Here is a 17,809-nt window from a genome sequence, read left to right as displayed (position 1 = left end):
GTCACTCCAATTCATTAAATCCATCGATCGTCCTTTGTCAACAATGCCGTGTGCCGCGCCACAGTTCAAATTATTCCACAGGCCCATACAACGATATATAAACTATATTTTAAATAACTACCACATAAACAACAGTTATCAAACCATCTGTGTCACTCCAAATCATTAAATCCATCGATCAAATTTCTCGTCTTTTATTGATTGTCCTTTGTCAACAATGCCGTGTGCCGCGCCGCAGTTCAAATTATTCCACAGGCCCATACAACGATATATAAACTATATTTTAAATAACTATCACATAAACAACAATATTATCAAACCATTTGTGTCACTCCAAATCATTAAATCCATCGATCAAATTTCTCGTCCTTTATGTCATCCTGGTGACAGAGGACGTGTCCAGAGGATATGGCGCTTTAAAGTGTTAATTACTTTATTTGATTTTTTCTCTCTATTTTTCATGTTTTGAATATGTTCAAGATAAAGATATCAAAGCATGTGAAGTGATCAACTATACTAAAAATAACATGTGAAGTGGTCAACTATACTTGTAAGTGATATTATTATTAATAATAATTATTGCTTTTACCGGGCGTGCGTAAAAGCCATAATAGTTTTTCAAACCTTCTGTGTCACTCCGAATCCTTAAATCCTTCAAACTCTTCGTCCTCCGTGTCACTTAGAAACAAAGCCTCTAATGATGCCGGTAGTACGTGGGGCCCTTCGTCATCTTTGTCATCCCGTGATCAATCTTTGTCCTTTTTGCAAACAAGCGCCACGCCGTATCGCGCTGCTGACGTCACTTGAAATTCAAATTACAGTAATCCCTTGCTACATCGCGGTTCGTTTATCAAGGTTTCACTTTTTTGTTTTTTTAAATGTTTGGAAAAAAACACATAAGTCGCTCCTTATTACAAGTACAGCCGCCCCCCCCCCCCCCCCCCCCACCCAAACTATGAAAAAAAAAAACGCGACTTATAGTCCGAAAATGACGCTACTCACCGCATGCTCGTTTTATTTCTTCAGTTTTAGGAAAAGGCTAAGACACCGAAACAAAATTTTGACTTACACAGGTTGGTTGAGTTCATTCACTATTCTTGTTAAGAAAGCTGTTTTCAGGAAAGTACAATACAGCGCTGGGCCTTTCGTGCGACCATGCTCAAGAGCAGAAAGTCTCCATTCAGAAAAGACAACGTTCAAGGTTCTTTGGTCAGCTTATATTCAGTTGCACATGCCAATGTGGGCCGAGTTTGATGGGTGATGAGTCAGGGGTGTGGCAAGTTCGCAGGAGAGATTGATTCAATGGGAGTGGGTGCTGGTTCGGTGAGAGCTGGTTCCGTGGGGGTGGGTGCTGATTATGGGCGATTCGCTGTGTGTGGGGGCTGTTGTTTTCCATCCTATCTTTCGGCCTTGGCGATCACCTTTGGCCGGTTCTTGATTGTTTTCCTCCTGCCGCTCTTCTTCTGGCACGTCTACCGGTTTTATCTCTGTCCTTCCTGTAAACCAATCTTGCACATACTACATCCACTGTCGCACACCGGCCATTCATCATTCTTTCAATTTTGTCATTTTGTACGGAATTATGTGAGCTTTTGGCTGTGACATCATCAATTTATTAATTTTCCCTGACTATGCAAAGTTTGTACTCACCATGTTTTTGTTTGTTTGTTATTTTGATACTCCACGTACTTGCTTACGTTATCATCATTTTGATGTAAATTTTAAATTATACGTACCGTATTTTCCGGACTATAAGGCGCACCGGACTATAAGGCGCACCTTCAATAAATGGCCCATTTTAAAACAATGTCCTTATATAAGGCGCACCGGACTATAAGGCGCACCATTAATGCATCGTGTCAGATTTTTAATCCTAATCAAATCATTCTCCATTTTATCTTTTTTATTTCAACTTCAGACGCAACAAATTACTGTATAATCACAAAATAATGATCCATAGTCTTTTTGATTGATGATTCATAGTCTTCAGCGGGCCACTCATGATTGATTTCATGACACAATTGTTCGGGCCAGTTTAAATTTAGCAATTTGGTCCATATATAAGGCGCACCGGACTGTAAGGCGCACCGTCGGCTTTTGTGAGAATTTTAGGTTTTTAGGTGCGCCTAATAGTCCGGAAAAAACGGTAATTACAACTACCAGTGGTAAAAAATAAAAGCACCCTCTTAAACAGTAAGTGGTCTATCCGAGACACAATTGGCCCTCAAACGAGTAGTATATTACTAACGTTGAGCATAATAGGAGTATATTACTAAAATGACTTGTTGCATTTTGTGTGTGCAACAGGTATGAAATGCTTGACGCTGCCAGAAACAAAGTGCGAGTAAAAGCCTGCTACGTGATGATGGCAGCCACAATAGGTGCCTGCTTGTTGATGGTCCTCCTGGGCAAACAGGTGAGTGTTTTGTGTGTGTGTTCGCACACAGTGAGTTCTGTTGTGTGTGTGTGGGGGCGGAACTTTCAAAGCTGAGCAGAGGTAGGCAACTTTGGTCTTCAAGGGTCAACCGGTGTACTGTTTTCTATGACCTACTGTTGCAACACACCTGATTGAAATAGTCAGATAATAAGCAATTAGTCTGCAGAAGCTAGATAACAATCCTGATCATTTGAATCAGGGTATGTTGCGTCAGGGAGACCTTTAAAACATGCAGGACACCGGCCCTCGAGGACCGGAGTTACCAACCCATGCGTTACCAATTACCAGTTACCAATGCATGCTGTGGCCTCAAATCATTTTGAGAGCGAGAGCTATTATTGCGAAGGTCTACCAGTCTTATGCCTGAAAATCAGGGCTGTGGACTCGGTCGGATTTTTGCTCCGAGTCCGGCCTCTTGACTATGAGTCCGAGTCCGGCTGTCCATTTTTTCTGTTAATTCTTGTGACTGCTTAGTCTTTATTCAAGGCTAATTTAGGTCAAAATCTAAATAACAGTTTTGCTATGGCTTTGTCTTTATTAAACATATAAACGAATACAATAAACAGATACTTTCAAGTTTTAATCATTAATTACACCATTATAGCTCAGACATTTATCTAAACACAAATAATTAGTGACGACCCCACAACTATCGAAACACATCAATGATATAAGCTGGGTGGCATAATCGTCCTTGACATTGGTACATAATGTAAACATTAGCCTAAGTGCAACTCAACGTGGCCGCATTGATCGTAACTTACGCTCCGTTTCCCCCCCAAATCTAGAGGCAAAACATTGTTCTCTCGCTGCTCCCGGGTTCTTCCATCTTGGCTGCACGCGGGGCATTGTGGGTCTTGTACGTGCACGCATGCAGGCAGGCAGGCGCGGGCGCGCATGCAACAACTAAATTTGTCTTCATAACAAGCAAGCAGGGCTGTGGACAGTATTCCTACACGCATTCTCAGCAGCATGATGAAAATAAAATTCAATAACGTCACTGAGGCATATTTTAACGAACTCCACTTCATTGTATGGCTATTAAGCCCGTGCAATGTTCCAAGCCAGTTGAAACAATGCAAGTGTGACAGTCTCTGAGTGCTTCGTAATTGTTTTGAAAAACTGTACCTTTTTTTCTGCCTGACTTTTCAAAGTCTCCAAACTTGTGCTTGCGAAATTCAGTCCCTTTTGCAAAGTCCTTAGAGCCCTGGGCGGACCCATACGCTCCAATTTTTTTTTTTTTCTTGCAAACACTATCTGGTCCGTCAAACTACCTTAACATTGATCACGTTTTTAAAAAATGTTGTATGTACCGTAATTTTCGGACTATAAGTCGTGTTTTTTTCGCATAGTTTGGGGGGCGGGGCGACTTATAATAAGGAGCGAATTATATGTGGTGTAGTAAGGAATTACTGTAATTTGAATTTCAAGTGACGTCAGCAGCGCGACGCGGCGTGGCACGACGGTTGTTTACATCAAGGACAAAGATTGACAACGGGGTGACGAAAATGCCCCACGTACTACCGGCATCATTAGCGGACGAAGAGTTTGAAGGATTTAAGGATTTGGAGTGACACAGAAGGTTTGAAAAACTATTATGGCTTTTACCCACGCCCGGTCCTACTCTACGGAGCTCTCTTTCACCTCCGTGGATTGAAGTCGGGGGCCGGCGCTTGGCCGCGTGGCTGTCCAGGGACGGCTGCTGGGGCTCGGAGATGGCTTTTACGCACGCCCGGTCCTACTCTATGGAGCTCTCTTTCACCTCCGTGGATGGAAGTTGAGGGCCGGCGCTCGGCCGGGTGGCTGTCCAGGGACGGTGGATGGGTCTCGGTCATGGCTTTTACGCACGCTATGGATCTCTCTTCCACCTCCGTGGCTGGAAGTCCACGCCACCACACGCCTGGAAGTTTGTTTTGTTAAATAAAGAGCCGTTTACCAAACCCACGTCTTTTGTTGTACTTTGTCAAGGCTACAATCTAGTTATATACTAGATCTGTGGAATAATGACGAGGCTAACGTCAGGGCGCACGCGCGGCGTTGTTGACAAAGGACGAGGAATTTAATCAATGGACTTACCGTTTTTTTCCATGTATAATGCGCCCCCATGTATAATACGCACCCTGGCATGTTGATGCTGGAAAAAAGCCTGTACCCATGCATAATAAACGTAAAATTATTTCAGAAAAAAGATCATCTTTGGAAACAACCGGATGTTATTCTGCCGGTCAGTATCACTGCGCTAGCAAACTCAAAACCGAAGAAATGTTTCAGATTTGTGTAGGGTACATTGTGACAGCAAACGAGCAGGTGATCGAGCAAGTGTCTGATACGAGAGCATTGTGTTTGTATGGAGCGTGTTTGAAGTGAACAGCAGAGAAGAAAGCGCATCTGTAATGGCGGCCTTCGTATGATATCCGGATTAGAAAATATATATATAAAAAAAAATTGTACCAATGTATAATGCGCACCCCAGATTTTAGGACAATAAATTAGTTAAATTTTGCGCATTATACATGGAAAAAACGGTAATGATTTTTAGAGTGCACAGATGGTTTGATAATATTATTGCTTATGTAATAGTTGATATCTAATTTATATATCGTTTTATGGGCCTGTGGAATATTTTGAAGTGCAAGCGCCGCGCGCCCATTGTTGACAAAGGACGATCGATGGATTTAATGAATTGGAGTGACACAGATGGTTTTATAAACGTGTTATTTATGTTATATGTTTTTTTAAATAACTCTGAATGTTACGTCAGGGCCGTTCTCAGCTCTTCGTTCGTGTTTATGGCACGTTAGCATACCTATCGTTTAGCCTGTTGTTGCTCGTTCATGACTGTTCTTGGTGTTGGATTTTGTCAAATAGATTGCCCCCCAAAATGCGATTTATACTCCGGAGCGACTTATATATGTTTTTTTTTTCACTTTTGTGGGCATTTTATGGCTCATGCCATTTTTTTTTTCAAAGTCAAAGTCAGCTTTACTGTCAATCCCTTCATATGTCAGACACACAAAGAAACCGAAATTCCGTTTCCTCTATCCCACGGTGACGAGACATAGTACACGATAAACATACAAGTAGACGACACAAAATAAAAACAAGAAGGCACAAACAATAACTAATAAATAATAAATAAATAAAATGAGTGATGAATAAATAATAAACAAATAACCCAATAAATAAGAGGAGCAAAACTGAGCCAATGTGCGTACAGCAGACAGTAAGCATAGCGCAAAGTACAGGACGCTACGCAGAAAGGGGGCGCGAGTTCAGGATCCTAACAGCCTGGAGTATGAAGCTGTTGGAGAGTCTGGTGGTGCGGGAGCGCAGGCTCCTGTACCTCTTCCCAGAGGGCAGAAGCTCAAACAAAGAGTGAGCGGGGTGACTCACATCACACAATCGTGGTCGCCTTGCGGGTGAGATGGGAGGTGTAAATGTCCTTCAAGGAGGGGAGCGAAGCACCAATAGTCTTACCAGCCGTGTTCACTATGCGCTGCAGGGCCTTCAAGTTGTAGTCCGTGCAGCCGCCACCCCAAACAGCAATACAGCTGGAGAGGACGCTCTCAATGGTGCCGCGGTAAAATATAGTCATGACGGCCGGAGGAGCGCTCGCTCGCCTGAGTTTCCGCAGGAAGTACAGGCGGCGCTGGGCTTTCTTTGCCAGTGATGCGGTGTTGGTGGACCAGGAGAGATCCCCACTGATGTGCACCCCCAGGAACTTGGCGCTGCTCACTCTCTCCACCACGGCACCGTCAATGGTCAGCGGCAGGTGTTGGGTGTGTACATTTTTCACATAACTCAATGATTACATGTGGATAGGTATTATTTTTATGAATGAAATAAAGTTTATTTGGAAGCAGTTGTTTGGCCTTGGAATCCCTCGCTCCCCTCCCTTTGCTTTTCCTCTCCTGCCTGCTGTCCCCCGCCGGCTGCCGCCCTCTTGCCTGCTCGCAGCGGGGCGTGGAGAGAGGAGAGGGCTGCTCTTCTGGCACGCACACACGCACAAAGAAATAACGAACGACTCTCAGCAGCAAATTGACATCACCTAACTATAAGGGCACCCCAGTCCCCACTGAACAGATTTTAGATGGAACTGATTGAGCTAGAAAACTGGCAATTTTTTTTATTAAATTGAGTGCTCGTGTGCCCCCACATGGATTGCGCCCTGCGCGGTCGCCCATATTGCCCATAGAAAACACCGGCCCTGAACTTAATCGATGACGGGGTACTGTAGAAAATGACGAATCGTAGAGACTTTTTAACCAGACTTTTAACATCCTGAATGCTCTGTGGATTTATTCGTATTGTTTTTGTAGCAATTAGTAGTGCCTGGGCAGCGATCACTGTGAGGGCCCTATTGTTGTTGTATGAATTTTTTTTTTTTAGTTATTCATTTGGGCCCAAGCAACAACCGCTACAAGGAGGGACCTTGTGTTTGAATACCGTATTTGTCGGACTATAAGTCGCATTTTTCTTTTCCATAGTTTGGGTTGGGGGGCAACTTTTACTCAGGAGCGACTTATATGTGTAATTATTCACACATTTTTACTTGATCATTAACACATTACTGACTTACTAGTATAGTTGATCACTTCACATGTTATTTTCACTTTTCACTGACTATAAGTTCCATTCACTGACTTCAGGAGTCACAGGATTTTATGATTTGGAGTGACACAGATGGTTCAAAAAACTTGTTATTTATGTCATAGTTATTTGATGTATAGTTTATTTAGAGTAGCAACGTCTCTGTTGTTAGACTTCAGTAGTTTACGATTGTCTAGCAAGGCCGTGAAGGGAGCAGGGAGGGGAGACGGGAAGAGCGATCAAGGGCGCTTGCTTATAGCACTGTGTTGGCTCATATGTTGAGCTCTTGTTTTGTGAAATAAAGAGCCTGTTACCAAACCCACGTCTTGCCCGGTACTTTGGTAACGCTGCAATGTAGTTATATACGTAGATCTGTGGAATAATTGGCGCCGCAACTGACAACGAGTATGACGTCAGCAGCGCATGGAGTTCCGGAGTCAACACATAGGACGAAGATTTCAATGGATTTAATGATTTTGAGTGACACGGATGGTTTGATAAAATTGTTGTTTACATTATAGTTTGATATTAGGGGTGTAAATTGCGGGTTTTGTCACGATACGATATAATATCGATACAAAGAACTACGATACGATATTTGCCGATATCCTAAAGCCTGCTGCGATTCATTCACGATATATCGCGATATAGTGCTCTACGATCGTTTTTTTTTAATAAAAAATATAGAACAATAACCTAATTTATAACAATTCATACGCAAAATCAACAAGGTACTGCAAACTCTTTATTTAGGAAATTACAAGAGTATTGTAGTATACAAAGTGCTTATTTTAACACTGAACTTTGATGTCGTGTTTTTTCTTTAAATGTGCGGCGAGATTTGTGCTCCCTGAATATTTGATCACTGCATGGCAGGATTTACAAACTGCACGTGTCTTGTCCGTTGAGCCATCTTTTCTTTGGAATCCAAAGTGCTTCCAAACGAATGACTTGAAGCCTAAAGGGGAGCAAATTTCCTCGTCTTTTTGGACACTAGCCATAGCACCAGCCCAGGAGCCGCGTACTAGTTGTCGACTCCCCTTTCACGTGTGTGCTCTGCTCACTACACAACACGCGCAGTGCGCTCCCGGAAAGAGGAAGCAAGCAACAATGAACTGGATTTCAAAATAAAGTCGCGTCTAATGTCCGAGGTCAAACACGGCGATATAAATCGATGTTTACCTTTAGCATCGATGCCAATAAATCGTAGAGCATTATATCGATTAATCGATGTGTATCGATGTATCGTTACACCCCTATTTGATATATACCGTATTGGCCCGAATATAAGACGACCCTGATTATTAGACTCTTTTTCAAGACTCAAGTTTGAAAAAAAGACTTTTTGAACACCAAATTTAATTTTCATTCAGAAAATGATTACATCTGAAACAAACACATAAAAAATAAAACACATTATTTTGCCTCACTGAAATCATGCAAAAACTATCTATCACATCTTAATATCTGAACATTTAAATATGTAAACGAAAGTGCAATCACATTTGTAAATGAATGGCTTCTGGTTTATGAAATGTAAATAAATACTGTGATAAAAGAACAAAATTGCAATAACTGCATTAACCATCAAAGTGAAGTCTAACTGTAACTGTAGTCTTGAAACAAATCTTAATAAGGAAAAACATTGCTATAAAATAATGCAAACAGCTACCGCTATTGTTGGGGAGCCTGAGCCATGACACAAAAACAAAACAGAGGAGGGAAGCCGTGGTTCAGTTTTGATTGCTTTACTGAATTATTGGCAAAAAAGTAACAGTCACTGTGGCTCATAGGGACATACAGACAAAGTGGCAAAAGGGTATAGGCACACTTTTGGTCGTAAGGATGTGAGAGCAGATGTGAGTAGTGTACATGGGTGAGTCTTTGAGATTCTTGTGTGTGATTATTGTATGACACGTGTGAAGGGTGTGTGGAGTGTGTGTGCGTGTGTGCGTGCGTGTGTGTGGGGGGGAATGTGTGGTTCTGCAACAGACAGAAATACAGCACGTAAGTCAACGCTCAACTTCTGACATCACACAACACGACGGCACACATTACATAATTAACTGTGCGTAATGGTTCCGCCATACTAAATAACGATACATGAAATACTCTCGACAACACACCAAACATAAGTCATCGAGACACCGTCTCCATGGCTGTTGTCCCAGAAAAAAGCCTCTTCTAAAAAAAAGATGCACAAGGAAGCTTGCAAAGGCTAAAGACAAGCAGACTAAGGATATGGGTTACTGGAACCATGTCCTGTGGTCTGATGAGACCAAGATAATCATATTTGGTTCAGATTGTGTCCAAAGTGTGTGGCGGCAACCAGGTGAAGAGTACAAAGGCAAGTGTGTCTTGCTGACAGTCAAGCATGGTGGTGGGAGAACCATGGTCTGGGGCTGTATGAGTGCTGCTGGCACTGGGGAGATACAGTTCATTGAGGGAACAACGATTGCCAGCATGTACTGTGGAATACTGAAGCAGAGCATGATCCCTTCCCTCCGTAAACTGGACCGCACAGCAGTATTCCAACACGATAATGACCCCAAACACACCTCCAAGACGACCACTGCCTTCCTAAAGAAGCTGAGGGTGAAAGTGATAGACTGGCCAAGCATGTCCCCAAACCTAAACCCTATTGAACATATGTGGGGAATCTTCAAACAGAAGTTGGAGGAGCGCAAGGTCTTCAACATCCACCAGCTCCGTGATGTCATCATGGAATAGAATTCCAGCGGCGATCTGTGAAGCTCTGGTGAACTCCATGCCTAAAAGGGTTATGGTGGTGCTGGAAAATAATGGTGGCCACACAAAATATTGACATTTAGGTCCAATTTTGGCATTTTTAGTTGGGGTGTACTCACTTTTGTTGCCAGCATTTTACACATTCATTGTTGTATTTTGAGTTACTTTGAAGTAACAATAAATTTACTTAGCTATAATAACTCTACAGTGACTACTTAACATTGGATCAGTCATTTTTTCAGTGTTGTCCCATGACAAGATATAATTAAAATATTTCAGAAATGAGAGGGGTGTACTCACTTTTGTGAGATACTGTATGTATATATACAGGACTGTCTCTGAAAATTTGAATATTGTGATGAAGTTCTATATTTTCTGTAATGCAATAAAAAAACGAAACTGTCATACATTCTGGATTCATTGCAAATCAACTGAAATATTGCAAGCCTTGTATTATCTTAATATTGCTGATTATGGCATACAGCTTAAGAAAACTCAAATATCATGTCTCAAAATATTAGAATATCATGAAAAAGTGTACTAGTAGGGTATTCAACTAATCACTTGAATCGTCTAACTCGTAACACCTGCAAGGGTTTCCTGAGCCTTGAAAAACACTCAGCTTGGTTCATTAAACTAAATCACAAGTATGCGGAAGACTGCTGATCTGACTGCTGTCCAGAGGACCATCATTGACACCCTCCATTAGGAAGGTAAGACACAAAAAGAAATTTCTCAAAGAGCAAGCTGTTCACAGAGGGCAGTTTCAAAGCACATTCACAAAGAGTCTGCTGAAGGGGGGAAATGTGGCAGGTAATGCTGTAAAACCAAGAGAGATGACCGCAGCCTTAACAGCATTGTGAAAAAGAGCTGCTTCCAGAATTTGGGGGAGCTTCAAAGAATCTGGACTGAAGCTGGAGTCCAGGTATCAAAAGCCACTGTTCACAGACGTGTCCAGGAAATGGGCTACAATAGCCGTATTCTGAACTCAAGACAACAAAAGAAACATCTGAAAAGATAGAAAAAGAAGCACTGGACAGTTGCAGAGTGGTCCAAAGTCATCTTTTCAGACGAAACCAAGTTTTGTATTTCATTTAGAACTCAAGGCGCCAAAGCCTGGGGAAAGGCTGGAGAGGAGCAAAATCCAAGTTGCTTGAAATCCAGTGTGAAGTTCCTACAGTCAGCGATGGTTTGGGGAGCCAGGTCAGCTGCTGGTGTTGGTCCACTGTGTTTCATCAAGTCCAGAGTAAATGCAGATGTGTACCAAGAGATTTTAGAGCACTACATGCTTCCATCTGCTGAAAAGCTCTATGGAGATGATGGTTTCATTTTCCAGCATCATCTGACACCTGCCCACAGTGTCAAAACCACCAGTCAATGGCTGACCATGGCATTACTGTCCTCGATTGGCCTGCCAATTCCTGTGAGCTGAACCCCATAGAGAATTTGTGGGGTATTGTGAAGAAGAAGCTGAAAGACACCAGACCCAACAATGCAAATGAGCTAAAGGCCGCTATTGAAGCATCCTGGGCATCCATAACACCTCAGCAATGCCACAGGCTGATTGCCTCCATGCTACGCCGCAATGATGCAGTAGTCTGTGCAAAAGCATTCCCAACCAAGTGCATTAATGGACATTTTCAAATGTTTGATTTTGTTTTGCTGTTATAAATCTTTTTTTTTACTTGGTCTGAGGAAATATTCTAATATTTTAACTGTAAGCCATAATCAGCAATATTAAAATACACAGACACACACGGGGGCAAAAAAGTATTTAGTCAGCTACCAATTTTGCAAGTTCCCCCACTTACAAAATGAGAAATGCCTGTAATTTTCATCATAGGTACACTTCAACTATGAGACAAAATGAAAACAAAATCTGGAAAATCACATTGTCTGAGTTTTTAAGGAATTTATTTGCAAATTATGATGGAAAATGTTTTGTGTGGCTTCCGTAATATACAGGCGTAGTTGTAGATTGGGACAAAAAAAAACAGAGAATTAGACGTAACATGTAGAGGAGTACGTAGCTTCGCCGCCATTGTTTTGTGTGGCTTCCGCCACGTAGATCGGGAAAAAAAGAAACAATCACAGGACTAGACGTGTCACGTAAAGCAGGGGTCCCCAACCCCCGGTCCACGGACCGGTTACTGGGTGACTTGGTACCGGGCCGCCAAGCCCCACAGGAAAAAAAACAACATATTTTTTATTTATTGACGATCAATTCATTCTGGTCAAGATGCCCGTCCTGGTCATATGATATGTTTTCCGAGTCGAGCCCGCAAAAATGAGTAAGAATTTATTTTGAAAAATATAAAAAAATATATTTTAAAAAGTTGCGGTTTCCATTGACAGAAGACGCTCGTCTCGGTCACGTGGCATGTCACCCCAGTTGAGCCCGCGAGGCAAGCAAAAATGAGCAAGAAACAGAGAAGTTTGGAAAGCTTCTTCGGAAAGGGAAAAAAGCCCAATGAGGAGACTGAAGAAGAAGAGGCTCCCACTTCTATGAAAAAGAAAGCTGGATTTAAAAGAACATTGCTGGAGTCCTACTTGAAATATGGATTTATCGCCACAGGTGACTGAGGCGCCAAGCGCACTCGGCATATGTGGCGACAGGCTAGCTAACGAGGCAATGAAGCCTTCAAAACTGCTTCGGCACATGGAGACCAAGCATCCTGCATAAACAGACAAACCTTAACCACTTCGGATGTCATTTTTTCCGATTACGCCTAGATGGGGCCGGCTCGTTTCTGAGAAATGAGCTCAGTGCTCCCACTAATTCAACGTAATGGTGTTTTAATTTTGTCGTTTATACTTGTTTTTATGCCAGTCATAAAATTTTACTTCATCGTATTTCTATATTTATTATACATGTACGATTTATATAAATTTATTATTTACCGTTTTCTTCCGTGTATAATACGCACCCTAAAAATGGCATGTTGATGCTGGAAAAAAGCCTGTACCCATGTATAATACGCACCCTTTTTCTTTTTTTTGCCCACTCCTACAGATTTAATTACGGTAACACCGGAAGAATTTGACGAACTTGACCAATGTGTAGTAATTTATGTTTGGTTGCATGGTAGGGACTGGACGGTTGGAAAGTCGCCAAGATGTGATCTGGATGAGATCAAACGATCCTTCTTGGGCACTAGGTGGGTTCACAACTGTACCAGTCTCTTGGCAAACAAAACAGTAAAAGGGGTGTTATAAACATGGTCTGAGATCAACATTCGAGACCCCGCCAAAACATGGTGGGGATTACCGTTTTTTTCCGTGTGTAATGCGCCCCCATGTATAATACGCACCCTAAAAATGGCATGTTGATGCTGGAAAAAAGCCTGTACCCATGTATAATACGCACCCAATTTCCTGCTCTCCTTGTGTGTGTTTCTAACACCAATTCAGCAGTAAGCCTAACTCCTGCTAAGGTAGACACTGAGTCAGGGTATAGCTTCCAAAGCTCCTTTTTATTGCAGTGTTCTCCCAAAACATGGAGTAAAACTGAAAAGCGATACGGAAAAAATACGACAAACATTCATACTTACAATAAAGACTCCTCATAAATAATACGAAAATATGATAGAGCTTTAAAGTATAAATGGAAACTTACAGACGATGATGTCGAAGGCACAAACAGAAACGAGGATGACCATGGATGAACACTTGACTAGCACTAGCTGCACACGGCTTGTTGTGATTACGACAAAAATGGCCGACGGCCGACTTCCTGCTAGACATCGCCTTCAAAATAAAAGTCTATCTGTCGAACGCAATATAAACCAATATAATACAGTCAAACAGACAAGTTTCGGGGCAGAACACTCCCCGCCTGGTATCTGACGAGATGCCACACATCGAACTAGAACATCCTACAGTTAAATGTTTCAGTCCTGCCTTTTCAGAAGCAGAACAATCTCTGTAACTGGTCTAAAGAACTTCTTCATGGATCCATCTTTAACAACTCTCATCTCGACCTTGTGAACTCTTCCATCACGTCCAGGAAAGGTCTTAGTCACAAGGGCCATGGGCCAGTCGTTACGACACGTTTTACTGTCCTTCAACATAACGACGTCCCCATCTTCAATGTTAGGTCTCGATTCCTGCCATTTGTGTCGAACTTGCAGAGTGTGCAGGTATTCGCGCTTCCAGCGACTCCAGAATTGATCAGCCAACCTTTGTACCTGGCGCCACTGCTGCTTGAACAAGTCTTTGTCGGTGAACTTCCCAGATGGAGGTAGAATACTTTGTTTGTTAGTAAGGAGCATTGCCGGTGTGAGTATCTGAGGAGCATCTGGATCAGATGAAATAGAAACAAGCGGTCTAGAGTTGATAATGGCTGTCGCCTCTGCCATATAAGTGCACAGGACTTCATGGGTCAAACTTGAGGAGTGAGTACGCATCAGCATTGAATCCAAAATCCTCCTTGCGACTCCGATCATGCGTTCCCACGCACCACCCATGTGTGAGGAGTGGGGTGGATTGAAGTGCCATGAACAATCTTGACTGTTGGTGTATGTTTGGACCTCTGATTCCTTCAGAACTTTCTCAAACTCCAGCTCTTTACAAGCACCAATGAAGTTGGTTCCACGGTCCGAGTGTAGCTGTTGAGAAGGGCCACGGATTGCAAAGAACCTTCTCAGGGAGTTGATGAAGGAGGAAGTATCCATGGACTCAATCACCTCTATATGGACGGCGCGGGTACTCAAGCATGTGAACAGAACAGCCCATCGTTTACTTTGAGCTAAGCCTCCTCTTGTGCGCCTTGCTGTCACAAACCAGGGACCGAAGACATCCACACCAGTGTATGTAAAGGGAGGTGAAGTGCTCAACCGTTCTTGGGGAAGGTCCGACATTTTCTGCCTCTCTCTTCTTCCACGAAGTTTAAGACAGGTGACACATCCATGTAAAATACTGCTTATGCGTCTCTTACCACCAATCAACCAAATGCCAGCGGCTCGTACAGCGCCCTCTGTGAAACTTCGGCCTTGGTGTTCAACCCGTTCGTGATGATGTCTTATGAGCAATGTGGACACATGATGTTTACCTGGCAGAATGATTGGATATTTTTCAGGATCGCTGAGATCTGCCAGCTTCAGTCTCCCTCCAATCCTCAACAAGCCATCTGGGGCTATAACAGGATTTAGTTTTGACAATGAACTTTTCTTGTTAACGTCTTGCCGCTTGGAGAGGGAGTCGTATTCTTCAGAAAAGCAGGCTCTTTGTACAGCACGGAGGATGACTTCAGATGATTTTGACAACTCATCGACACTGTGAGGCTTTGAACACAGGTGCCATCCAGAACATACAGTGACATCCTGGTTTGTTGACTTAAAAGAACGAGTTACATGGAGAAGAGTTGCCACTGCTCTTTGCAAGGACTTCCAAAATGAGAATCTTTCAAATCTCTTTGGATCGAAGCGCTTGTCTCTTTGGCCCGTCACGCAACTTGTTACTTGTGGTCGGATCTCCACATCTGAGTCTGGATCGATGATTTCAAATGACTGTTGATGCTCAGTGGCTGCTTGTGGTTTGTATAGAAAGGCTGGACCTGTGAACCAGTTGGTTTGTGTGAGGATGGAAGCTTGAACCGATCTGGAGGCATGGTCAGCTGGGTTATGTTCCGTAGGCACGTACCGCCATTGCTTTGGGTCTGTGGATTGCCGGATCCTTTGAACTCTGTTGTGGACATACACATAGAAACGTTTTGACTGATTTGTATATATCCCAGCACCACTTTACTGTCACAATAAAAGGTGACTGCGTCAAGTGGAAGATCAATCTCTTGAACGATGAGTTCAGCCATTTCTACAGCTAGCACTGCCGCACAAAGTTCCAGTCTGGGAATGGTGGGTTCGCTGGGAGGAGAAAGTTTGGCTTTTCCTAAGATGAAGCCCACGTGGATCTGGCCATCCTCGTTAGTTGTTCTGAGGTATGCGACAGCACCAATAGCCTTTGTAGAGGCATCAGAGAAGATGCAGATCTCCTTTTGCTTTGCCTTGGAAGGAGAAGTGGTGGTATAAGCACGAGGAATGTGAAGATGTTGCAATTCCTGAAGAGAATCTCTCCATGTTTCCCACACTTTAAGTTTTTCTTGGGGAAGAAGAACGTCCCATTTAGTTCCTTCAAGAGTAAGCTCTCTCAATAGTGACTTTCCTTGAATGGTCACAGGAGCAACAAAGCCAAGCGGGTCGAAAAGACTGTTTATTGTAGAAAGAATCCCACGACGTGTGAATGGCTTGTCATTGACTGACACTTGGAAGGTGAAAGTGTCTATTTTGATTTCCCAGCTCAAACCAAGACTTCTTTGGGTGGGCGCCGTTTCTGTTCCGAGATAGAGATCTTTAATGTCTTTAGCATGGTCCCCTGCTGGAAATGCTGTCAGGACTCTAACACTGTTAGACGTGATCTTGTGGAGTCTCAAGTTTGACTCCGACAGAGAAGCTTGAGTCTTTTGCAGCAGAGCAATTGCTTCCTCTTCGGTGGGTGTTGAGACCAGGCCATCGTCGACATAAAAATCTCGCTCCACAAAGTGTCTGGTGTCTGACCCGTATTGCTGTTCTCCCTGCTGGGCTGCTCTTCTGAGACAGTAGGTGGCCACGGCTGGGGAAGGGCTATTGCCAAATACATGTACCCTCATCCGGTATTCGACAATGTCTTTGCTGGGGTCGTTCTCTCGGAACCAGAGGAAGCGCAAGTAATCTCGGTGGTCCTCTCTTACGACAAAACAATGGAACATCTGTTCGATGTCTGCCATAACAGCTATTTTCTCCCTCCTGAAGCGAATGAGAACTCCAATGAGACTGTTATTCAGGTCTGGCCCGGTGAGCAGGACATTGTTGAGTGAGAGGCCATTGGATTGTGCACTAGAATCAAACACAACTCTGATTTGTCCAGGTTTTCTGGGATGGTAGACTCCGAACATTGGTAAGTACCAACATTCTCTTCCCTTTTGTAGCGGAGGGGCTGGTTCAGCATGGTTGTTGTCAAAGATCTTTTGCATAAAAGTGACAAACTGTTCTTTCATCTTTGGCTTCCGTTCCAGAGTGCATTTCAGAGATGAAAGGCGGGTCATAGCTTGCTCTCGGTTGTTTGATAAGGGAGGTCTGGGTGTCTTGAAAGGGAGAGGTGCCACCCAGCTGTTACACTCATCTTGGAAAACTTGATCATTCATTATTTTGATGAACTGTTCGTCTTCGATGGAGAAGGCTCGCTTGTCGTCATTGTCAGTCCTTGCAAAAACTGTAAGGCCAAGCGAGTCATCTGGTGAACTGTGAGAAAGACCATTGACGAAACTGGGACTGGTCGCTTGCTTGAGATTGATGTGGCTCGTGCATGGCCTGAACAGCGAAGGTCTTCCATCTTCTAGTACATTTGTTTTGTAGCTGTGAATGATAGGCTTGTGGACTTTTCCCAAACACACGTCACCCACCAGCACCCATCCAAGATCAAGTCTTTGCGCAAAAGGAGTATCTCCAGGACCATTAATCTGCTGCCTCACTTTATGAATGCGAAGAATGTCCCTACCCAGCAGAAGAAGGATCTGGGCCTTGTCGTCCAAGGCTGGGATTTCGTTGGCAATACTTTTTAGATGGGGGTGGTGGAGAGCAGCCTCTGGAGTTGGTATTTCGTCACGATTGTCTGGTAAATCGTCACATTCTGTGAGTTCTGGCAGCGACAAGTTAACGCCACCATTAACTGCTTCGATATGGTAGCCGGTTGCTTTCCTGCCAGAGACTGTGGCTAAGCCAGCAAATGTTTTGAGGGTGTAAGGGTATGCGTCTGTCTCGATTTTGAAGATGTCAAAAAACTGTGACCGAGCTAGAGATCTGTTGCTCTGGTCATCGAGCATGGCATACATTTTTTTGGCTTTCTCTGGTTGATTGTCTGGATATACTTTAACGAGGCAGATCTTTGAGCACGACTTTGCTTTGAGATGATCCCCGCACACTTTGGTGCACAGAGAACTTGCGACTGGAGTTCTCGTGGTTTCCTCCAACTCTGACTCCCCGCCATCATTCTTCGGGGAAT

At 43.3% G+C, this 17,809-nt stretch overlaps 1 protein-coding gene across 2 annotated transcripts in view; it reads left to right on the top strand.

The window, feature by feature from the left end:
- The window catches only part of LOC133171424 (protein FAM162B-like), a 69,534-nt gene that overhangs the window by 31,807 nt on the left and 19,918 nt on the right, over window positions 1-17,809 (top strand). The window contains exons 2-3 of one of the 2 annotated variants that reach the window (XM_061304788.1): window positions 2,308-2,416; window positions 12,865-12,933. Coding sequence is in view for 1 of the 2 variants with exons in the window: in XM_061304789.1 (XP_061160773.1) it covers window positions 2,308-2,416 (109 nt within the window). In the remaining variant the exon portion in view is untranslated. The remainder of the gene's footprint in view (window positions 1-2,307; window positions 2,417-12,864; window positions 12,934-17,809) is intronic. The other variant, XM_061304789.1, reaches the window with a different exon arrangement.

Source organism: Syngnathus typhle, linkage group LG18, assembly GCF_033458585.1.
Source record: "Syngnathus typhle isolate RoL2023-S1 ecotype Sweden linkage group LG18, RoL_Styp_1.0, whole genome shotgun sequence".
NCBI lineage: Eukaryota > Metazoa > Chordata > Actinopteri > Syngnathiformes > Syngnathidae > Syngnathus > Syngnathus typhle.
This window is presented reverse-complemented; position numbering and strand designations above follow the sequence as displayed.